At 43.5% G+C, this 24,994-nt stretch overlaps 1 protein-coding gene across 4 annotated transcripts in view; it reads right to left on the bottom strand.

Moving 5' to 3' along the window:
• CDC16 (cell division cycle 16) overlaps positions 1-24,994 on the bottom strand; it is a 226,676-nt gene that overhangs the window by 124,147 nt on the left and 77,535 nt on the right. For 3 of the 4 annotated variants that reach the window (XR_004539864.1, XM_033948569.1, XM_033948568.1), the window contains one exon: positions 16,384-16,524. Coding sequence is in view for 3 of the 4 variants with exons in the window: in XM_033948569.1 (XP_033804460.1) it covers positions 16,384-16,524 (141 nt within the window). In the remaining variant the exon portion in view is untranslated. Of the gene's footprint in view, positions 1-16,383; positions 16,529-24,994 lie in introns of all 4 variants that reach the window. The other variant, XM_033948570.1, reaches the window with a different exon arrangement.

Below are 24,994 nucleotides of genomic sequence, written 5' to 3' on the forward strand. Positions count from 1 at the left end.
GGTAAAGCTCCTACAAAAAATTGCTGGCGGTTCAATTCATCGCTATGCTCTGATCCCTTATTTGTTGAACATACGTCTAAACATGTTAAGGAATTTTTTTGATTTAAATAAGGTGGCTGATACAAATTGGCATACCACATGGGACACCTTTAAAGCCTATATAAGAGGTATTATCATAGCTTATGTTGCTACAAACAACAAGGAATCACAATTGCATATCAAGCAACTGGAGAAGAAGATACAAGAGATTGAACACCTTCATATCAAGAATTTATCTGACTTGGAATTACAGACCACTCTCCACAAACTAAGATATGAATATAATCTTGCACTGAGTACCAAAGCTGCGAAAGAAGTTTTCATGAAATCTGCCTCATATTACTCTACCATGAATAAATGTGGTCATCATTTAGCCAATTATCTCAAACTAAGAACGGAAAAAACAACAATCCCTGCTATTCAAGATCAACTTGGGCAAACTAAAATGGATACTAAGGATATTTGTTCACAGTTTTACTCCTTTTATAAAGAACTGTATACTACTGATAACCCGAATCCGGATCAATGTGATTCCTTTTTACAACAACTTGATCATCCAGTAATTGACCACGCTGTGGCTGAATCCCTAATGGAGCCTATACTATCTTCTCAGATAGTAGATGCAATTTCTTCTATGTCCAAACGTAAGGCCCCAGGACCAGACGGTCTGACTGTCGAATTTTATACTCTCTTTCTGGACTCATTATTACCTATATTAACGCAATACTTCTCTCACCTCATTGAAAAAGGAGAAGCTCAAGGAACTTTCACAGAAGCTCTAACTATAGTACTTCTCAAACCAAATAAAGATCCACTGCTTGTGCAAATTATAGACCATTATCATTAATTAACGTTGACGCCAAAATTTTCGCTAAAATACTGGCTTCCAGACTGAGTGAAGTATTACCTCAAGTTATTCATCTTGATCAAAATGGATTCATGAAAGGCAGGTTATCTAGTGACAATACAAGACTGTTTACTCATGTATTACTCCACGCTCAAGCCTTATCGTATCCATTAGTTGCGATTGCATTAGATGCTGAGAAGGCATTTGACCTTGTGGAGTGGTCTTTCCTTTTTAAAGCCATGAGATGGTTTGGTATACCGGATGGATTTGTTAAAATGGTTGGAGTGTTATACTCCCACCCTTCAACTAAACTCAGAATCAATGGCACCTTTTCGGAGGCTTTCAATCCTTCAAGGGGCACAAGACAAGGGTGCCCACTCTCACCACTATTATTTAACATAGCGCTAGAACCTTTACTAATAGCTATATGGTCTCATCCGCACATCCTGGGTATACAAATAGATGATCTATCGGTCAAGTTGTCGGCCTACGCAGATGATGTGTTGCTCTATTCACCATTGGACTCTATTCCATATATATTGGACACTATCAATCAATACTCAAAGATCTCAGGATACAAACTCAACTCTCAAAAAACAGAAGTTATGCCCTTGAATTCTATGCCATGTGGTGATATTGTTTCCAACTTGGGTCTACGATACACTCCTGATAAATTGAAATATTTGGGCATTCATTTTGCACCCACCATAGAAGACACCTGCTCTGATGCTGTAGACCACATTATGCAAATTATTAAAACTGTTACCGCTCAATGGTCCCCCTTAAAACTTATATGGTGGGGTAGATTGGACTCTATAAAAATGGTTTTGGCCCCGAAGATCACGTACATACTTTCGATGTTACCATGTTTGTTACCTGTTAAAGCTTATGTGAAAATGGAATCTCTCTTAACGGCATTCCTTTGGAATCACAAAGTTCCAAGAATTGCATTGAAAAAACTAAAATGTACTAAAAGTAATGGAGGGGAAAATTTCCCTAGTCTCTATGAATATCACGTTGCCTTTCTGAGCAAACAAGGATCACAGTGGCTTCTGATGCCGGACAGGACGGCGACACCAACCTGGTTACAACTGGAATATAAATTACATGATAAAGAATTGCTCAGGTTCCTACCCTTTTGTTCTCCACATTCAACCCTACGCCACAATCCAGTTATACAATCAACAATATTAGCTATTAATACTTTAGACTCTTATGCAGATAACCGTTGGAATATGACTACTATGTCTCCTATTTGGCTTAATCCACAAGTGTTGATACAAGGGAAGCACATTGAATGGAAATCATGGATCAAGGCTGGAATATGGACTATTTCGCAAGTATATAAAGACAATAAACCATGCACCTTTGCTGAACTATCCTCTGAATATTCGCTCTTACCAAAGCACTTTTATCAATGGATACAATTGCAGCACTCAATTAGAGCTCTTCTACGTGCTTCTAACATTTCTCAAGATCTTCCAACATTGCTTTCATGGTGTATGTCCTTTAGATTGAAGAGAGGAGAAGCTTCTGCATGGTATAAATTGTTAATGAAACACAAATTTTCCCCTCCATTGGCTCTATATGATGTTTGGGCACATGATACCGCTTCTAACATTGATTCTACAATGTGGGATTCCATATGGCTTACTTCATTTCGTTCATTGCAAGCTGCTTCTAATAAGCAACTAGTGCTCTTTCTATATCACAAAGCATATTGGACACCACACAAATTGTCAAAAATTTCCTCAGATACGTCTAACTTATGCTGGTCTTGCTCGGAACAAATTGGTACTTTGGACCATATGCTCCTTCATTGTAAACTTTTACACCCCTATTGGTCAGAAATATGGTCTACTATATGCAATATTTTATCAATATCGGAGCCCTTTACATATTCTATTCTCATATATGGTGCTCCGGCACTGTCATTACAATTAGATAAATATGAAGATAAATTGCTAAAATGTTTACTTCTAATTGCTATAAAAATAATACTCTCACACTGGAAAGACTTTACTATGATACATTACAATGAATGGTGGAATACTGTTTGTTTATATGCAAAATATGAAAAAGCTGTTGCCCTTAATACTAATGTACTGTTTTCTTTTACCCAAACCTGGCAGAGAGTTTTGGATTATTGCACCTGTACTCATGATTGACATTTCTCTACTTGTCTATGTATACTTATTATTTTGTTTATGCATTTCTCTTTTTCTTTCGTCTTATTCGAATATTTGTTGTATACCTTTTAAAATCAATGTACTTACCTGCTAGATTGGGAAAGTGTATTTTTCTAGACTTTTGCTGTTGTTATGTTGTCTGTATTTAGTATTTTGTTTTTGAAAACTTTTAATAAACAATATTGAACTTAAAAAAACAAAACATAGTTAAGTATCACGCAAGATAATGATTTTTAGAAAACAAATAGCAAGTCCTGAGATCAAGGAGGTTAACTTATCTAGCAATGGCACAGATGTCCTGGAAGGATATTACACAAACATGAAACAGCAGGCTTCAATAGTACCTTGGAAAAGGACAATACATTTTCCTGAGAGCAAACCAAAGTTAAGACAGAGAATAACAGAACCACCTCATCACCGCATCCAGCGCAAACATTTGTACCTGCTTGCAAGTGGGCGTACAAGTCCATTGCTTAATTTTAGGCATTATTTGTTTTTTTCACAAGCAATTTAATAAATAGACACTCGCTTGCCCTTCAAACCTAGACAACCTCTTACAGGATTATCACCCAAGTGCTCAATCCTGTAGATGGAAAATGATATGAGCAATATGATGGCTGCAGCTTTTCTTGGATGTTAACAACTAACTTCCTCCACTAAAAACAGGTTCTTCAAGTGGAGGGGGGTTGTTTGTTTTGGTTTTTTTAATTAAAAACCAGTAGTATACTCTTGAACTTTGATAATCTGCTGACAGGAAGCATAAGCATTGTGTATTCAACATCCATACTAGGAAGGATATCTGAGTGAACAAAATCTACTTCAATCCTGTTCTGTATTTCCCTCTGATCCCCTCTTCCCCTACCCATGCCATGAATCTAAGTTTCCTTGTCATTCTTTGAATTTATAAAACATAAGTGCTTTATGATACTGTACTAGAGACCTGGATTGGCCACCATGAAAATGGGCTACTGGGTTTGATAGAACATTGGTCTGACCCAGTAAGGCTATTCTTAGGTTCTGCTTTGTGTGAGCATTTTCCTATCCGATATATGGTGTTTCTTTCTGTACTCTAGATTTTTAAGTCTGTAAACCACTTACTCCAGTGTGTCAGAAAGGCAGTCTAGGAAACCTGAATAAATGATAAACAACAACAACAAAAATTCTAACTCAACTTTCCATTATAAAGATCCAGGAATTCAGATAGCCTAATTGAAGTCCACAAGGACCAATATACCCAAGGAAATCAGACTTGACAGGACCATGCTGGAACTAAAAGAAAGATTAGGATCTTATATCGATAATCTTTCTTGTAGATGTATCTAGTGGTCCTGAACCATAGGATTTTGCATATGAACCCACAAGTTGCTTGCAGAAAAATGTCAATCATGTTTTCAACTCCACCTCCTTCCCAGGGAGCTGCTCCTGCCACATCAGTTCATATAAAAGCAAATCAAGCAGCACTGTAATGAAAGTCATAACTGAAAAGAGGGAAATGGGGAGGAATCCTCGACAATACAATTCTGTTCTGCTCTGTAACAAACATTATAAATAAACATTATAACATTCAAACAGCTGCTATAAAAACAGATACTAAAACGTGTGCAACCAGCACTAAGTTTACATAGAGCTTGAAACTATTTGCATGTCCTATTATCTAGCATCTGGAAGTACGCAGACATAGCTGTGATGTTGTCATGCGCATGTGTAATGTCATCACGCCAACATCCGCACATACGCGAAGGCCCTCTGGATGGGCTCTGAGCTGGCAGTGGAGGTGCCAGTAGGGAACAGGCAGCCCAGAGTTCTGTCTTAGGACCTCTTCTCTTCTCTCTCTACACCTCTTCCCTCGGTGCCCTGATCTCCTCCCTTGGCTTCCAGTATCTTTATGCCGATGACTCCCAGCTCTACCTCTCTACACCTGAAATTTCACCTAAAGTCCAAGAAAAAGTCTCTGCTTGTTTAGCTGACATTGTTGCCTGGATGTCCAAGACTGAGCTGCTCCTCTTTCCTCCTAAACCCTCTGTTCCTCCTCCTCCTTTCTCCATCTCTGGAAATAATACCGTCATTGTTCCTGTCTTCTCTGCTCGCAACCTTGGAGTCATCTTCGATTCTGACCTCTCATTTTCTATGTATATCCAACAAGCTGCTAAGACTTGTCACTTCTATCTCTTCAATATCACCAAAATTCGCCCCTTCCTCTTTGAGCACACTACCCGGGCCCTTGTCCAAGCTCTTGTAACCTCATGCTTAGATTACTGCATACTACTCCTAACTGGTATCCCTCAGTGTCGCCTCTCCCCATGCAATCTGTGCAAAACTCTGCTGCGTGACTCATCTTCTACCAACCTCACTATGCTCATGTCATTCCTCTCCTTAAGTCACTTCACTGGCTATCTGCCAGGTCAAGATCTTATAGCTGACCTACAAGTGTGTTCATTCTGCTGTCCCTCAATATCTCTCCTCACTTCTCTCTCCTTATACACCTCCCAGAGAACTCCGTTCCTCAGATAAGTCACTCTTAATGTTACCCTTCTCCTCTTCTGCCAATTCCAGACTTCATTCCTTTCATCTAGCTGCCCCCTATGCCTAGAATAAATTACCTGAGTTTGTACGTTAAGCCTCTTTCCTTGTTTAAAAGCGGACTGAGAACCCACCTTTTTGATATAGCTTTCAATCCTTAACCCTATTCCTCTGCACTCCAACCAAGCTAGCTGATTAACCTTTCCCCTTAACTATATCCATGACATCTTGTTTATCTGTCTTGCCTGTTTAGATTGTAAGCTCTTTCAAGCAGGACTGTTTTCTTACTCTTTGTGACTCTGTACAGCGCTGCGTGCGTCTGGTAGCGCTATAGAAATAATTAATAGTAGTAGCAGTAGAGAGAAGGAGAGACGCTGGCTGATTGCCTTCAGGACATGCCTCTCGCCATGAGAGGCATATCCTGTAGGCAGTCAGCAGGTGCCTCTCCTCCTTCCCAGTGTGTCGCGGCATGCCTGAAATCTCAAAAGGCATACAGTTTGCACTACACTGATCAACAAGAATGAAGATTACTGAATTAAAAACCTAATCTTTTTTTTCTAGTACAATGTGTCTAGAACCGTAGGGACATACCAAAGCAGTTCCCAAAATCTAGGATGGGCCCACTGAGCTTGCGTTCAGGACGGTGGACTCAACAGCAGAAGCTTTCCTGGCTTCTACATCCATCCTTTAGAACCTGGTGAAGGTATGGAGGGTAGACCATGTAGCCACTCTACAGATCTCTTTGGGCGAGTCAGCTCTAGTCTCTGCCCAAGAGACAGAAACTCATCTGGTGGAGTGAGCTTTCAATGAGATTGGTGCCTGCTTACCGCAACTCACATACATGGAGGAAATGGCCATCTAGATCCAACTGGAAAATTTAGACACCAACCTCCCTTTCTTCACATGATTGGTCAGGACAAAGATGATCTGATACACAAAAAACTCAATGGTAACTTCGAGGTACTGGAGGAAAGCATGCTTAACAGTTGCAAATGCAATGCCCTGTTCTTTTTCTTCAACTCCCTAGGAGAGAAAGCGGGCAGACAGACTTCCTGTTTAACATGGAAGACTGAGACAACCTTTAGTAAGAAGGACAGAAACATGCATAAGGAGATCGCTGCTTCTGTAATCTTGAGGAATGGCTCCCTGCAGGAAAGAACTTGCAACTCAGAGACTCATCTTGCCGATGTAATCGCCACCAAGAATACCATCTTGACAGATCTAGAAGGGAAACCTTCTGCAAGGGCTCACACAGAGATCCGCTGAGACTCTGCAATACAGTGTTAAGATTCCAGGAAAGGAAAGGGGGGCACACCAGAAGGCACAACAAAAGAGTCCCTTTAATGAACTGAGAAACACCGGTGAAAAGCTAGGGAGTCTCTGACCCCCCCCCCCCCACTCCCGTGCTTGAAAAAAGGAAAGCCCTGCACTTTCAGTGAACTGACCGACAGGCTCCGCTGAAGTCCCTCCTGCAAAAAAATCGAAGACTACCGAAATTGGAGATTGGACGGAATCTGCACTTTCCACAGCACACCAGCACTGAAAGGACTTCCAGGTCTTAGCACAGGCTACCATAGTAGACAGTCACTTAGCTCTGAGGAAAGTGGTGACAACCACATCTGAATACCCCTTGCTCGTCAGGGTCGCCCGCTCAAGAGCCTTGCTGTAAGAGACTGCAAATGAGCTTACGCCCATCGGAAGAGCAATTGAGCTTCTAGGCACAACAGGGCGCATCTGGTGCCTCACTGCCTGTTGACACAAGCCACCACTGTCACATTGTCCGAGAAGACTCTGACTGCCTTGCCTTACAGAGACTTCTCCATCACCTGAAGCACTAGTTGAATGGTTCCAATTTCCAAGAAATTTTTGGACCACTTCTGTTGAGCCACTGTCCAATGACTCTGCACTGAGTGACCGCTGAAATGACCATCCCCAGCCATAAAAGCTAGCATCGGTCGTTAATATCTGCAGGAGGAAATGCCAAGAGGCATGCCCTTGAGAGGGCAGCGATCTGCAGCCACCACCGCATGCTGTTCTTCGCTACCGGCAACGGAAGTGGGTGCTGAAGTGGGTCCTTCTGAGGAGACCAGCGAGAGAGGAGAGAGTCCTGTATTGATCTCATGTGCGCTCTTGCCCAACAGACCACCTCTATGGCTGCTGCCATCGACCCCAGGACCTGCAGTTAGTGCCATGCCATGGAAGACAGCCTCTGGAGCAAATCTGAAATCTGCTTCTGGAGTAGTCTGCATGACTCTGGAAGAAAAGACCCGGCTCAAAGACGCATCGAACAAGACTTCCAGATGCTGAGTTGGCTCCAGCTGGCTCTTCTTAAAGTTGGCAATCCATCCCAAGTCTTGGAGGAGTTGTACCATTCTCGAAACTGCTCAATCACCTTCCTCCTTGGATGAAGCTCTGATGAGCAAATCATCCAAGTACAGGTGCACTTGGATCCCAGTCTTACAGAAGTGTGCTGCCACCACCACTTTGGTAAACATGCAATGCACCACTTCTAGGCTCAGTACATCTTCCAGATTCACCAAGATTTCTTTCAGTTCCTCCACATCATCATCCTTGAAAACCATCTCTGGTTCGGTTAGATCTCTTACATTTTCTTCCGTAAAGACTGAAGCAAAGAATTCATTCAGTCTTTCCGCTATGGCCTTATCCTCCCTGAGCGCCCCTTTCACTCCTTGATCATCCAATGGTCCCACAGATTCTCTCACAGGTTTTTTGCTTCTGATGTACCTAAAAAAACTGCTACAAGTTTTGCCTTTTTTGCAAGTTTCTCTTCATATTCTTTCTTAGCTGTCTTTATCAGTGCTTTGAATCTAACTTGCCAGTGCTTGTGTTTCTTCATTTGGATTTTTTTTCCCATTCTTTAAAGGATGTTTATTTGGCTCTAATAACCTCTTTCACTTCACCTTTTAACCACGCCAGCTCTCGTTTCCTCTTCTTTCCACCTTTGCTGATATGTGGAATATATCTGGTCTGGGCTTCCACAATGGTATTTTTAAATAATATCCATGCCTGGTTTATAGTCCTAACCCTTGAAACTGATCCTTTTAACTCCTTTTTAACCATTTTCCTCATTTTATCAGTTGCCCTTTTGAAAATTAAATGCCCATTCAGTAGATTTCTTTTGCGACGTTACTCCTGATATCAATTCAAATTCGATCACGTTATGGTCACTGTTTCCCAGCTGACCCAACACAGTTAACTCCCGTACTATGGGCTCCTTTTACAAAGGTGCATTAGGGCCTTAACATGCGGAATAGCGCGCGCTAAAATGCTGCGTGCGCTAGCAGCTACCGCTTTCTTTTAAGCAGGCGGTAGTTTATCGGCTAGCGCGAACACTAAATACATTAGCGGACCTTCATAAAAGGAGCCCTATGTCTTGCATTCCACTAAGGACCAAATCTAAAATAGCACCCCCCTCTTGTCAGTTCCCGGACCAGTTGCTCCAAGAAGCAGTCATTTATGACATCTAGGAATTTAACCCAGCACTCCTCGATGTAACATTTAACCAGTCAATGTTGGGGTAATTGAAATCATGTAATACTACTATATCTCAAAAGAAAGCATAATTCAAATATCAAAGAAAAACAAAAAAAAATTATGCTGAACACGATGGGAGGGATATTATTGAATAAGAGTACCCAGGAAAGGGACTTGGGGTAATGGTGGATATGACAATGAAGCCGACGGCACAGTGCGCAGCGGCCGCTAAGAGAGCGAATAGAATGCTAGGTGTAATCAAGAAGAGTATTACAGCCAGAATGAAAGAAATTATCCTGCCGTTGCATCGGGCGATGGTGCGCCCGCATTTGGAGTACTGCGTACAATATTGGTCGCCGTACCTTAAGAAGGATATGGCGTTTCTCGAGAGGGTTCAGAGGAGAGCGACACGTCTGATAAAAGGTATGGAAAATCTGTCATACGCTGAGAGATTGGAGAAACTGGGTCTCTTTTCCCTGGAGAAGAGGAGACTTAGAGGGGATATGATAGAGACTTACAAGATCATGAAGGGCATAGAGAGAGTAGAGAGGGACAGATTCTTCAAACTTTCGAAAAATAAAAGAACAAGAGGGCACTCGAAAAAGCTGATAGGGGATAGATTCAGAACGAATGCTAGGAAGTTCTTTTTTACCCAACGTGCGATGGACACCTGGAATGCGCTTCCAGAGGACGTAATAGGGCAGAGTACGGTACTGGGGTTTAAGAAAGGATTGGATAATTTCCTACTGGAAAAGGGGATAGAGGGGTATAGAGGATTACTGCACCTGGACCTGTTAGGCCGCCGCGTGAGCAAACTGCTGGGCGCGATGGACCTCAGGTCTGACCCAGCAGAGGCATTGCTTATGTTCTTATGTTATATTCCAATGACCACTGTGTAGTACAATACAGAACAGGAGAAAATTGCAGTATATTGCACTCAGCTCAACATAGCATAAATGTGGATTAAACAGTACATGGACAATGTAATAGATTTGCAGAATATATCTTTGTAGAGTTTTTTTTGAGCCCATGAAGCATTAACTGAGGCTTTTTTTTCCACAAACATTTATGCTATGTTGAGCTGAGTGCAATATACTGCAATTTACTCCTATTCTGTATTGTACTACACAGTGGTCAGTGGAGTGATCATAACTGGATTTTCAGAAGGCGTTTGTCAAAGTTCCGCATGAACGACTAATTCGGAAAATAGCTAGCCATGGAATCGAGGGTGAAATACTCACGTGGATTAAAAACTGGCTAGAACATAGGAAACAGAGAGTGGGGGTAAATGGGTATTACTAGGACTGGAAGAATGTCACCGTGGGGTGCAGCAGGGCTCGGTGATTGGACCCGTGCTCTTCAACATCTTTATAAACGATCTGGACATAGGTATGACGAGTGAGGTGATTAAATTTGCAGACGATACAAAGTTATTCAGAGTAGTGAAGACGCAGGGGGATTGTGAAGATCTGCAAAGTGATATAATCAGGCTCAAGGAATGGGCATCAACATGGCAGATGAGGTTCAACGTGGATAAGTGTAAAGTGATGCATGTAAATCTCATGCACGAATATAGGATGTCTGGGGCGGTACTTGGAGAGACCTCCCATGAAAGAGACTTGGGAGTTCTGATCAATAAGTCGATGAAGCCGTCCATGCAATATGCAGCGGGGCAAAAAGGGTGAACAGAATGCTAGGAATGATAAAGAAGGGGATCACGAACAGATCGGAGAAGGTTATCATGCCGTTGTACCGGGCCATGGTGCGCCCTCACCTAGAGCACTGCGTCCAGGACTGGTCACTGTACATGAAGAAGGACACGATACTACTCGAAAGGGTCCAGAGAAGAGCGACTAAGATGGTTAAGGGGCTGGAGGAGTTGCCGTATAGCGAAAGATTAGAGAAACTGGGCCTCTTCTCCCTTGAGCAGAGGAGATTGAGAGAGGACATGATCAAAACATCCAAGGTACTAAAGGGAATAGACTTAGTAGATAAAAACAGGTTGTTCACCCTCTCCAAGGTAGGGAGAATGAGAGGGCACTCTCTAAAATTGAAAGGGGATAGATTCCGTACAAACATAAGGAAGTTCTTCTTCACCCAGAGAGTGGTAGAAAACTGGAACACTCTTCCGGAGTTTGTCATAGGGGAAAACACCCTGTAGGGATTCAAGACAAAGTTAGACAAGTTCCTGCTAAACCGGAACGTACGCAGGTAGGGCTAGTCTCAGTTAGGGTGCTGCTGCGTGAGCGGACTGCTGGGCACGATGGACCACTGGTCTGACCCAGCAGCGGCAATTCTTATGTTCTTATGTAACAGTGTCGAGCATAATTTATTTTTTTTTTCTTTGGTAATTGAAATCACCCATTATTATAGTGTTGCCCATTTCTCCAGCTTTCCTAATCTCTGATAATATTTCTTCATCTGTCTGCTCTTTTTGTCCTGAGGGACGATAGTGTCTAGGTAGGTCCCTCTGGTGGTTTCCAATAGGACATAATTTGAGAGTTTAATGGGACGGTAGTTTTGATCGATGAAGTGGTGAGGATGTTTTAGGAGTATGGTGGGTCTGGAATATCTGGATGTGAAGCAATGATATGAACACCCCTGACGCAGCGATTTGATGCGAAACGGAGGGTTCCCCGTTGGGTGTAAGGACTGCCTAGCCTGGATTTGGAGACCATTAGCAGCTAAGTTATTTTTTCTTGCTTTTGCTATGGATGTTATGAGCTGGACTATACTGCCTTTTGTTACATTCACCCACTGACTTTCATCTGTATTAGGCGTGCTGTTTGATACCACCTGGCAGGCTACTTTAGTTGCCTTGTTTTCTTGGACTATTTTTCAGCATTTACACATAAACAGCTTTTGTAGGAGTGGAGTTTTTTTGGCCAGATGAAGCTGAACTGAGGCCTTTTTCTCCACTTCTTTTCTTTTTCCTTTTTCCCTTTCTCTTTGGGGAGTGTGAATGTTGTGGGTTATAAGTAAGGCCTTGTAGTGTTGCTGGGTGTGTGTATCGTTTGTCCATGTGGGGCTTGTTTTTGAGTGAATAAGGGATATATTCGGGCCCTAATCCTTGAGTATTTATTTTTACGGTAGTATAACCCAATCTTTATATTCCTTCCCTTCACACATGGAATTTCTATCCATAAGGATTCCACACTGCTATCTATGCCATGCAGAATGTTTATTTTATTTGATTCAATTCCCTCTCCATTTTGATCTACTCTATCCTTGATATAATTTGTACCCAGGTAACAGTGTCCCATTGATTGTCATCTTTCCACCAGGTCTCCGAGATGCCTATTATATCTATCTCATCATTCAGTGCTATATACTCTAACTCTCCTATTTTATTTTTTAGGCTTCTAGCATTTGCATACAGACACATCAAATTGTGTTTTTTCCTTGCAACTAAAGGATGCTGAGAAGACAGGGAAAATTTGAGTTTTTTACTCTGTCTTCCTTTTAAACCCTCCTGGCTTTCTTTCACCATTATGGGAACCTCTCTACCGGGACTCCCTAAATATCCTGTTTCAATAGTATGCTCCAAGGATACCTTACAATGAACCATCCGCTCCCAGGCAACTGTCGGCTTTCCTCCACATCTCAGTTTAAAAGCTGCTCTATGTCCTTTTTAAACATTAGTGCCAGCAGCCTGGTTCCATCCCGGTTAACGAAGAGTCCGTCCTTTCGGAACAAGCACCCCCTTTCCCAGAAGGTTGCCCAGTTCCTAACAAATCTAAATCCCTCATCCCTTTACCATCATCTCAACCACGCATTGAGACTTTGGAGCTCTACCTGCCTCTTGGATTCTGCATGTGGAACTGGGAGCATTTCTGCAAATACAACCCTGGAGGATCTGGATTTCAGCTTTCTACCAAAAGCCTAAATTTGGCTTCAGGAACCTCCCTCCCACATTTTGCTATGTCATTGGTACCTACAGGTACCAGGACAGCTGTCTCCTCCCCAGCACTATCTAAAATCCTATCTATGTGACGGTACAAAACAGATATATTGGCAAGATTTTAATGCTAGAGATATCGAGGGAAGATTGGTAACTACATTTAAAAGCTGAGGAAATGTTCTGAAATAAAACAGTTTTGCAAAATAATCAGCAGAATTCAACAAGTACTGTCAAACTAGTGAATGCTGTAAAAATTTTATCTTCTTAGAAATGCTAGTACAAGCAGTTTATAGGATTAAAAAAATTAGGTCCGTCAGAGTCGGACTGACAATTGCTGCTACCACATATACATTTATAAAAAATTTTAAAGCCTTTCTATAAGATATCAAAGACAAATTACAAGTAAAAAATACAAAATTACATCAGTACAACCCCCACCCCAATAAAACAGAATGCATGATTGTGAGACACTGAGACAAATTAACATAAAACTAAAGTGACACTATTTAATACTATGACACTTGGAAACCCTTTTTGAACTATCGTATTTTTCGCTCCATAAGATGCACTTTTTCCACCCCCCAAAACGCGGTAGAAATAAGGGTGCGTCTTATGGAATAAATACCCCCCCCCCCTGTAGGCAGCCCAGGCACCCCCCACCCCCGGTAACATTTTTTAAAGTCCCCTTTCCATGCTCCTGCCTGTCTCCCTCACCGGATGGCTCTTCTTCGGTTCGAGGCCGGGCAGAGCGGTGCAGAAGGCAGGCATGTGCTGTTTACGTTCCTGCCTGGTTCGGCACTGCTCCCCGAACAGCAAGTGCCTGCTTTCTGTACCTTCTGCCCAGCCCCAAACTGAAGAAGAGCCCTCTTGCGAGGGAGACAGGCAGGAGCGCAGAAAGGGGACTTAAAAAAAAAGGTGCCCGGGGAGGGGAGGGGGTTGTGCATGTACTGCCTATGGGGGGGGTGCCTCTGTGCCTATGGGGGGGTTGTGCCTCTGCTGCCTACTGGGGGGTTGTGCCTCTGCTGCCTATGGGAGGTTGTGCCTCTGCTGCCTATGGGGGGGTGCCAATGCTGCCTACAGATTTTTTGCTCTATAAGACCCTGTCTCTGCCTACCACTAGACCACCAGAGGGGATACAGGGCAGGGCGGTGGGAATTTTTTTTCCTGGGTTTTTCTCCTCTAGAGGTGGTACGGTGCATCTTACAGAGCGAAAAATACCGTAATTGTATCACTTTGAAATAGGCAATTATTTTCTTGTTAATTACACTTTACTCAGATTTAATACTTGAATAATTCCTACCATGCATGTATTGTTCCATAAATTTGCAACAAACAGAAAATTACAGAATTAATATGCAGTTCCAGCTCACTTAGCCCATCACTAATGAGCTGCTGTGTTCTTTGAATGTGTGAATGTGCAAGTATTCTTTGTGAGCAAACACTGCCACCATGTGTAGACATCATGATTTTTATTTTTGTAAAGCTTTTTCATATGAATTTTTCTCTAACTTTTTGAGAGGACAAAGGCAAAGCAGTAATAATTTTCTTCAAACATCGTCATTACCAAGAAATACCTGCAGGAGACATCAAATAAGTGGGCACAAACTACGAATAACCTGGACACATGAGAAAAAAAATTTGTGTAATGGAACAGATGAGTCAATGGGCCTACGTAAGAGTATTTTTTCATTTGTGGTTTGAGGAGGGGGGGTGCAGTTGTTTGTTTTTAATAGTGATAGTCTTTGAACTTGCAAAACGTGATCATGTATCTATTTCAAAGGTAATTTTGCATTGTAGTTCCACTTCAAGTATCTTAATTTACACAACACAGATATGAAAGATCTGTAAGAAACAGAAGCAATTTGTTATTCTGAATGTCAAAATTTAAAAATTCATGTTTTTTGGCTAGTAAGTTTCATTTTAGTCTCTTATCAAAAAAATTTCCTACAATAAAATACCTGTTACACAGACTTTTTAAAAATGGATTTGGATGTTAGATCTCATAGCAAAATAACAAAAGTCAAATTTCAACCATATAGGGCTAGATTCACAAAGCAAACCGACTGTGTACCGATCAGTTTGCAACCCCTGTGCGACCCAATTAACTAACCTCTCCTACGATCCGCTTCCAATCCGTGCATGCAAATTAGGGGAAATGGCATGCAAAGTAGGCAGAAACGCAATTTATTAAACTGAAGGAAGACCGATTGGGCTTGTTGATCTGAAGTGAAGCGACTGTTGAGGACCAGTCGCTTCACTTCTTACCGACTCTCCTGCCCTTTAAAACTACGGGCTGGCAGTGCACTTGCAGAATACATTAAAAAAGGAATTCTTCCTTTTTTATATATTCTGTAAAAATTGCCAGCCTGTGGTTTTAAACTCTCCCCCAGCCCTGATCCCCCCTCCTGCGCCGATGCCCCCTCCCCGGTGCCGAAGCCCCACAAAAGGCAGGAGGGATGCCAACTCCCTCCTTCTATCTCAACGCCTCTTGGCCAGGCCCACCCCCTCCACGTACCTTTCAAATCGGTCCCTCCTGCTCCTCCAGCCTAGCCGCCGGTTGGCTAGGCCCGGCCCACCCCCTCCCCGTACCTTTCAAATCACTGGGAGCAGGAGGGGTGCTCGGTCCCTCCTGCTCCTCCAGCCTCCTGCGCATCAACAACAGCCTTAGGTCCCTCCCCGTGCCTTAGGCTCCTCCCTTGGGCACATCAGCCAATCAGGGCCTTAGGCTCCTCCCTGTGCATCAGATCATGCATCGGGGCATGGCCTAAGGCCATCATTGCTGTGCAGGAGGCTGAAGGAGCAAGAGGGACTGAGCACATCTCCTGCTCTCAACGATTTGAAAGGTACGGGGAGGGGGTGGGCCCGGCTTAGCTACAGGGAGGGTGGTGGGCTGGGCCTGGCAGGAGGCGTTTCAGATGGCAGGAGGGAGTTGGCATCCCTCCTGCCTTTTGTGGGGCATCTGCGTGGGGGTGCATCGGTGCAGGGGGGCATGTTTTAGGGGTTTGGGGATGGAGGAGGCACTTTGGGTGGGGGGGGCTTTTTTATTTTATTTTTTAACCGAGCAGTTATTTTGCGTGTATAATACATGCAAACTATCTGCCCAATTTAAAAAAAAATAAAAAGCCGGCAGAAGCCCTGACAGCAGTGACAGAAGGCTGCTTCTCCTGTCACTACTGTCAGGGTCTGCGCACGCTCCAGCATCGCTCTCTAGCAATCTGTGCCGTGGGTGGGGGGGGCGTGTCAACGATAGTCTCCATTTGCAATCAGGTCTTTTGTGAATTCATCAGGAATGCAATCAGGAACGGATCAGAAACAGAATAGGTGGTTGGTGAATCTAGCCCATAGTAATTATTTAAACATACTGTATAAACTTTTTTAAAACATCAGCTTACAGAGGACTGTGAAATCTGCCAGTCATTTGAAGACTCCTTCATCCCATTATCATCCTTCAGATATTTTTCAAATAATCTTATGTTGATGGGTTCTTCCATGTCTAGGATATCAAGAGCCTGTTGATGTTCTTTTGCAGCATACTATCTTAGGTCAATGGTAAGAAAAAACAAGAACATGGATTTTAAGCACTGATAGATATACAATGTTACAAGTAGAAAGAATGGATAGATAATTATGATCTAATTAATTTGAATGTTACCTAAGTATATTGAGTAAATAGAGAAAACTGTCACATGCATATAAACTAGAAAACAAAGCAGAATATCAGTCACAGAAGACAAATGTGGGCTCCAAGCAAAATTCTGCTATGGGCCTCTACCCCTCCCCCCAATGGCAGGGGTCTCTCATCTCATCTAACCATAAGCTGTAAGACTTTAGCAAGGCAGAACATGTCTTCACTATACTTACCTTTAATAGTTTTGCTGTGCTGCCTCCCTGCATCCTTTAAAAAGTTACTCAATCCCACCCAAACAGACAAAGAAGCACTTAAAGACTCATATCCTGCTGCCAGACCAAAGTCTTACAAACAATGGTGTAGCCACGGATGGGCCCAAGCTCACTCAGGCTCACACCAACAGCAGCACAGCAGCGATGTGGCTGGCAGGGATCTATCTCCAAGCCTCGCAAGCTGAAGACTCTCGCATCTCTCTCTCCAGGAGATTGGGGGAGGGGTATTTTAAATCCTTTAATTCAGGGCTGCCCAAGTCCGGTCCTCGAGATCTACTGGCAGGCCAGGTTTTCAGGATATCCACAATGAATATGCATGAAAGAGAGATTTGCATACCAAGAAGTCAGTGCAGGCAAATCTCTCTTATGCATATTCATTGTGGATATCCTGAAAACCTGGCCTGCCAGTAGATCTTGAGGACCGAACTTGGGCAGCCCTGCTTTAATTCTTCACCGGCAGTGAGCAGCAATACACCGGCAATACACCGGCAGTGAGCAGCAATACACCAGCCCAAGCCTTTCCTCCGACGAAAACTTCCTTTCACAGATCAGGAGGTTGTGTTGGAAAGAAGGCAGGCTTGGAGCTTGGGCAAGCAAGAGAAATGAGTTGCTGCTTGCTGCCAGCATAAACCTAAAGATTTTAAAACTACTAGGGAGAGGGCGGGAGAAATGCAGGGCAGAGGGTAGGATTGTTGTGTCCACCCACACTGGGTGTCTGGTTATAACCCTGTTTGCAAGATCAGTCATGAGTTTTTGAACAGCTAAATTTTACCTGTTACTTTCCTTTCCTTAAGTCCTGCTAGACCACCCCAGACCTATGAGTTATGTCCCCTTACTTGCAGATGGAAGCAGAGGCTTGAAGTTCCAATGGCATTTTAAGTATAGCAGGTGATGCAGCCAGAGTTACCGACATGAAACCGAGCAATTGGAGGTTATCCCAGGTATGAGGAGTCTGCTGTGCACATAGAGCTCTCTCCTAGGCCTGCAGCTTGATAATTCATTCAACTGGGAGAAACAATGTTCCTTATCTAATGTCAAACTGCACGCCCAGGTGCTCCGACTTTTGCAAGTGCACCAAGTGACCTCTTAATTCACAATCCATCTGAGCTGCTCCAAAAGACAGATCACTGTGGCCAGCTTCTAAAGCCCCTCAAAAATGGGACCCTCATCCAAAGCTTCCGTTCAGGATTCCATGATTCACAGGGCTGAAGTCACCTGGTTAGTCTGGTATCCAAGGTCTTCCTTCCTGAGCAAGCATGTTACCAGGAAGTCCTCCTCCTCCTCTTCTGGCAAAACCAAGTCCAGGGAGTAATGACCTGGAGTCCCCAAGGCCTTGGCACATCAGGGTCTTAACTAGAGGAGAAAAGGCCCCTCCAACCATGTGCCAATCATAGCCTTCCCACTTTGTCTGTACTTTAATAGGTTGGCATTAAAATGGCCGTAAAAACCCACGGCCTGTATTGGGGGACTAAGGAGTAGTGGTACTGTTACAATTCATCTCAGATAAGTGCTCAGGCTTGAGAAGACTAACTGCACCATTACATGTGGAGCAAAAAAGAGCCAGTGGTGTTGCTCTGCCTCTAACATCTGTAGGCCTTGCATTTCTCTGCCTCCAGACATTCTGGCAGCTGTTGCTGATCAAAAGGCCCCACTCTGTGATAGGCCTGACTCCAAGATTCACCTCACAGAGGCATCCAGGCTGATGCTCTTACTCATAACTGGCAGCCTTGAACTGCTACCTGTTCCCCCCTTCCCCCCCAAAAAAAAAAGGAAGTCTGTTATCTGCTTATCATTTCTTTTTTATAACTATTTCCCTTACAAATACCTAGGGAAATAAAGCCTGTCAGTCAAATTGTCCTTTTTTTGTTTATTTTTAAGTTTTAAGTTTTTGTTTATTTTTAAGCACACCCCTGCTGCCATTCTGAGCCTCCTACTCCCGACTGGCAGGAGCTCTACAGGGACCACTACCAGTAAGTGAAAATCCATATGCTAGGACTCCAGTGTCAGACCTCTCCAACTCAATTGGGGTAAGGACCACGGTCACCTCAGGAGTCACTGACCAAGGAACTTAACTGCAGCTACAAGGGAAGGAGTTGGAGCCGGCGTGGGAGGCGAACTCTGCCCCACAACAGCCCTTGCAGCACCACTATAACCTCTTTTTTTTAAAGTCTTCATCTTCAGGGCGACGTGGCTCTTTCAAACTGCTCTCTCTTCCGTCTTTTCCTTATAATAAGAACATAAGAAGCGCCATCTCTGGATCAGACCTTCGGTCCATCAAGTCCGGCGATCCACAAGGCCCAGCCAGGTGTACACTTGGCGTAATTTTTAGTCACCCATATCCCTCTATGCCTCTCATAAGGACATGTGTATCTAGTTTGCTTTTAAATCCTAGGACGGTCGATTCCGCGATAACCTTCTCTAGGAGAGCATTCCAGGTGTCAACCACTCTTTGTGTGAAGCAGAACTTCCTGCCATTTATCCTGGACTTGTCCCCCCTTAGCTTCAGTTCATGTCCTCTTGTCCGTGTCACATTGGACATTGTAAATAATTTTTTTTCCTGTCTATTTTGTCGATTCCTTTCAGTATTTTGAAGGTCTCGATCATATCCCCTCGCAGTCTCCTTTTCTCAAGGGAGAACAATCCCAGTCTCTTAAGTCGTTCCTCGTATTCCAGTTTCTCCATACCTTTTACTAGCTTCGTTGCTCGTCTCTGCACTCTCTCCAGCAGTTTTATATCCTTTAGGTTGGGAGACCAATGTTGGACACAGTATTCCAAGTGTGGTCTGACCATTGCTCTATAAAGCTCTATAATAACTGGGATAACCATCCAGATGATCACCTGAAACTGGAAAAACTTTGATTGTTTAAATTTTTCGTTCTAGTGGGCAAGTCTTTGCTCCAGTTATAGACTTGAAAGGATGAACGCTGATAATTTGGGAAATGGAAATATATTTAATTTGATATGGGGCTCATTGACATCTTATATTACATCTTTGTAATTGATTATTGATGTAAATTAGTTTTTGTTTATTTAGGTAGATATCCAAGGTAGGAAGGGATTAATTCTGTCTTAGGTTAGTTCTAGGGTACTTACATTTGGGGGTAATCTAAGTTATTGTGTTTTAATGAATAATCATTGGGTGGGTGGGAGGGAGGGGGAAAATGGTTGATTAAAAACATGTGTAAGTTGAATGTGCTTTTATTGTATTTTTACGTTACATTTGTTGTATTGCACTATTGAAGTTTTAAAAATCAATAAAATATCTTAAAAAAAACAAAAAAAAAACAAACTGCTCTCTCTTTAGGGCAGCTCAATAACCAGCGGGAGCTGCCCCACCGGCACAACCACCACCGCAGGGAACAGATCAGGCTGGAGTGGGAGACAAGCTCCACCTCCTGACCTCCCTAACAGCACAGATCTTTTGAGCTGCACACTCTTCATCCCACTACCCTACCTTCCTACCTCCACTCTCTCTCTCTTAAACACAAACACAAAAAAACAACAACAACAACCCCAAAAACAAAGAAGAGAGCCTACTTTCTCCACTTAAGATCCTCAATCCATCAAAATGAAATTCCCACTCGCCCAAATTCTCCCAATTCTTTGCCTTTCCAGCCTGACAGCTGTGCACAACGCACCCTCCAGCAAAACCCCCCACCCCTCATGGCCCCCCAAACAACAGAGTTCCAGACCCCTTGACCTCCCCAATATTCATTCAAAGAACCTTTAAACCCACCACAAAAACCATCCCAATACTCTGGAACAAAAACACCAACACCAACAACAAAAGACAGAGAAAACAACTCCCTTTCAAACCATCCACCAATCCGCATCCAGTAAAACAATCAGCAGAATCAAAAAACGGAAATATCCTCACCCCCATTCACTCTATGTATGCCAACGCAAGATCGATAGTAAATAAGCTATTTCTCCTGAATGACCTAATCTCAACCAACAGCCTAGACCTCTCATTCATAGTGAAACTTGGCTAAAGGACCTAGATCAGGGGTCTCAAAGTCCCTCCTTGAGGACCGCAATCCAGTCGCCCAACTCCCAATCAAGCTCTAGCCCCAAAATGAATGAAATAACGAGCCTAGCATGCCAGTACACTAAACTACTCATCCTCACAGACATCAACCTCCCTCTTGAATCTACTGAGAACAAAGATGTCTTCAAACTCAAAACACTACTTGAAGATTGTGACATTACGATCATACCCTCAGGTCCCACCCATGAGAAAGGACATACCCTAAACATACTAGCATCAACCCGACAACCTTACATGGTCAATAGGTTGTAGAGTTGGGGGTCGAGTGTTGCAGCTCGAATGGCTAAGAGGTTGTCGAACAGTTTTTTTCTTTTGACGTTTTTGGTTGGAGGGTGTGTGAATGGTGCGTGAGTTCTCCTATGTCTGGTTGAGGTGGATTGAATTATTTAGCTGAAGAAATTAGTTACCCCCCATTCCACACACATTAATACTCTTCCATTTTTGTTCCCATTATAAAAAACACTGATAAGTTCCCAGGAAAAAATACATTAAAATAAGAAGTGAAAGCAAAGGACCCTACAGATGAGAACATAACATAAGAATAGCCTAACTGGATCAGACCAATGGTCCATCATGCCCAGTAGTCCATTCTCATGGTAGACAATCCAGGTCATAGTACCTGGTCAAAACCCAAAGAGTAGCAACATTCCATGCTACCGATCCAGGGCAAGCAGACACTTCCCCCATGTCTTAATAACAGACTATGGACTTTTCCTCCAGGAATTTGTCCAAATCTTTCTTAAAACCAGCTACGCTATCTGCTTTTACCATAACTTCTGGCCACTTCATTTTTAAGCTTAGATCTTTCCTTCCAAACAGACACCTTGCTAGATGTCAAATACAGCACAAGGTAACTTCACACGGACTAAGCTGTGCAGGAAATGTGAATCTCTTCATACACCCACCATATAGTGCAAAAATGTGCAAAGGTCTGTTTTTTTCTTTCGATCACTACATAGCCTAATGCCACACAAGCAGCGCTGTTACAAACATATTCTGAAGGTCAATGCTAAGGTTAACAAAGTTTCCTTCCTTGGACCACAATGAGATACTGACAAACCACTGGAAGAGATACCAAAACAACTACCCAGGCACAACACCCCTCAGTGTGTGAACCAGTTGGTGGAGTGGACTAACTGGGGGGTGGAAATGGGCCCGGAGTTTGCTCAGCAGAATTTCCCAGACCACCTCTTCCTCTCAACACATTAACATGCTGCCACCACCACCACTAGGAACACCTCACCGAGTAGGCCAGCAATGCTTATAAACTTTATAAAATACATTATTATATTTTCTTATAAAGCACATATTTTAACTGAACTCTCTGACATCCTCAGCCTTGCCATTCACAAAAATAGAAGGAAGAAAAGTTCCCATTTCCTGCTGTCTCATGTCCCCAGCCTATACAATATTTTTCTTCTGCAAACCCTTCAAAAGTCTGACTAAATCCTCATTTCACTTGCATTATAAAGTACTGAGGATGCCATCTCTCCCCATTCCCAGGTCCTGAAGTCTAAGACAGTAGCGTAAACTAGTGCTGCCCGATTCAGCCAAAAAAAATTTTGATTCGATTCAGCCTAATGAATTGGTTTTTCAATTCGATTTCGATTTTCCTGCCCAATTGGGTGTTTTTTTCAAACATCCTGGTGGGTTTATTTTATAACTTTTTCACCCCCTTTGGCTTCTCCTAACCACACTGGCGCTGTGGTGTAAACAAAATAAAGAAACAAAAAGGACTTTTCCTTTCTCTGTTAAATCCTAGCTCATGTTTGCGGTCTAACACCAGCTCTGGCAGGATACACTTTTCAAATCTAATATATTGTAATCACAAAACAGAAAATAAAATTATTTTTTTTACCTTTCGTTGTCTGGTCAATATTCAAATCTTGTTGGTCCCAGGCTCTTGTTGTCTTGCTTGCCAGGGTCTCCTTCTTTCTTCTTTCTCTGTGCTAACCATCCATCTGCCATTTCTGTCCTCCCCTTCCGTTTCCCTTCCCTCCCCCGGAGGTCTGGCATCTTTCCTTTTTTTCGTCTCCATCCACAGATTCACTTTTTCTCAACTCCCCACCACCCCAGGGTCCATCTTCTCTCCCTTTCTGTTCCAAACTATCCTCCTATCCAGTATCTCTATCCCCCCATCCACACCATCCCTTGTTTCCAAGTTCTCTCCCTTTCTGTTCCTTCCCTCCCTAAATCCCATTATGCACCATCTCTTTCCCACTCCTCTGTTTTTAGACCCATTATTTCTAACCCCCAAAGTCTGGCATATGCACGTATCTTTGACCCCCCTTCCCTCCCTCCTTCCCTCCATGTACTTCTACACCAGGACCCCCTCCCCTAAAGGTCTGTCCCCCTTGAAGGCCTGTATCCCCCCAAAGGACTGTACCTCCCACCCGAAGACCTGTCCCCCCTGAAGGCCTGCACCACCCCGAAGGCTTGCACCACCCCGAAGGCCTGCACCACCCCGAAGGCCTGCACCTTCCCCCCAAAGGTCTGTCCTCCCTGAAGGCCTGCACCCCTCCAAAGGACTGTACCTCCCCCAAAGGACTGTACTCCCCCCCCCCGAATGTCTGTCCCCCCTGAAGCCCTGCACCCTTCCCCGAAGGACTGTACCTCCCACCCAAAGGTCTGTAGTCCCCCCTGAAGGCCTACACCCCCCCCCCATGAAGGACTGTCTAATGCAATCAGATAAAGGTGCGGGAGGCCAGAGGGGAAGCCGGACACTGCAGCACTTCCCAAATGACCCTCCCCCTCTAAAGCAGGAGCTGGCTAGCAAGAGGAAGCTGCCGATCCTGCTTTAGGGGGCGAGGGGGGAGGGTCAGATGATGAATCGGGATTCGGGAGGCCAATTTTTGAGGGTTTTGAATTGATTTGGGCAGCACTAGGGCAAAGAAACTCCACGAAACACCACCAAGCAGCTCAGCAGCGCAGCAATACTCACCTTCAGTTCAGATGCTACTTGCAGTGTCGCACGCAGCTTGGGCTCCCTTTTCTGCTTCCACCCCACTGGAAACAGGAAGTTGGTGACGAAAGCACGCCGACATTAGAGCGCACCAAGCTCCGATGGCGACGGGGGGTGTGGCCATGGGGGAACGGAAGGTAAGAGACAGGGCTCAGGCTGGATCACTTCGGGAACTCGCGAAAGCCTTGGCGTTGGGCCATGAGCAGGGAAGTTCCCGGGCCATGACTCCAAGGCCGGAGCATCCCCCATGAGCTTGCACCCAGGGCGGACCTCCCCCCCCCCTTGGTACGCCACTGCTTTCAAAATGAATCGACTGTTTACTCTTTCCTAAAATATTAGGATTAGGAGGCATGCAATGAAGCTACTTACTAGTACAGTAGATTTAAAACAAACCTGAGAAAATATTTCTTCATTAATTGTGTAATTAAACTCTAATTTGTTGCCGGAGAATGTAGTGAAAGCAGTTAGCTTAGCAAGGGTTTAAAAAAGGTTTGGATAATTTCCTTCCTGCCTGACATCAGTTCACGGAACCATCAGTTCCATAAAAAACTAAGAAGCCAGCTAAGAGAGGTGGGAGGATTATGAGAATATCCTCCAACCCTTAGTGTTCTAGCTAGGGAGTCCCACATGTGAGAATTTACTGCCTGTTTGTCCTGGGTTAAAACAGTTACTTACCTATAACAAGTGTTATCCAGGGACAGCAGGCAGATATTCTCATAATCCTCCCACCTCCCTTAGTTGGCTTCTTAGTTTTTTTTATGGAACTGATGGTTCCGTGAACTGTTGTCAGGCAGGAAGGCACTGGCGCATGTGCAGTACAGTCAATCTCAAGACTTTGAAAATTTTTTAAAGCAACAGTACATTTTAACACTGTCCATATCGGGTTCCGTGGATGATATCATCCAAAGAATATCTACCTGATGTCCCTGGATAACACCTGTTACAAATAAGTAACTGTGCTAATGACAGTATTAGGAAGCTGCTGAAATATCTACAAAGACCATAAAAAAGTTCTCACACAGATCTAAATCTTGGTGCATATCAGCAGATGACAACAATTATTTGATACAGTGAGTCTTTCTAAATCCATACT

Source organism: Geotrypetes seraphini, chromosome 6, assembly GCF_902459505.1.
Source record: "Geotrypetes seraphini chromosome 6, aGeoSer1.1, whole genome shotgun sequence".
NCBI classification, from domain to species: Eukaryota; Metazoa; Chordata; class Amphibia; order Gymnophiona; family Dermophiidae; genus Geotrypetes; species Geotrypetes seraphini.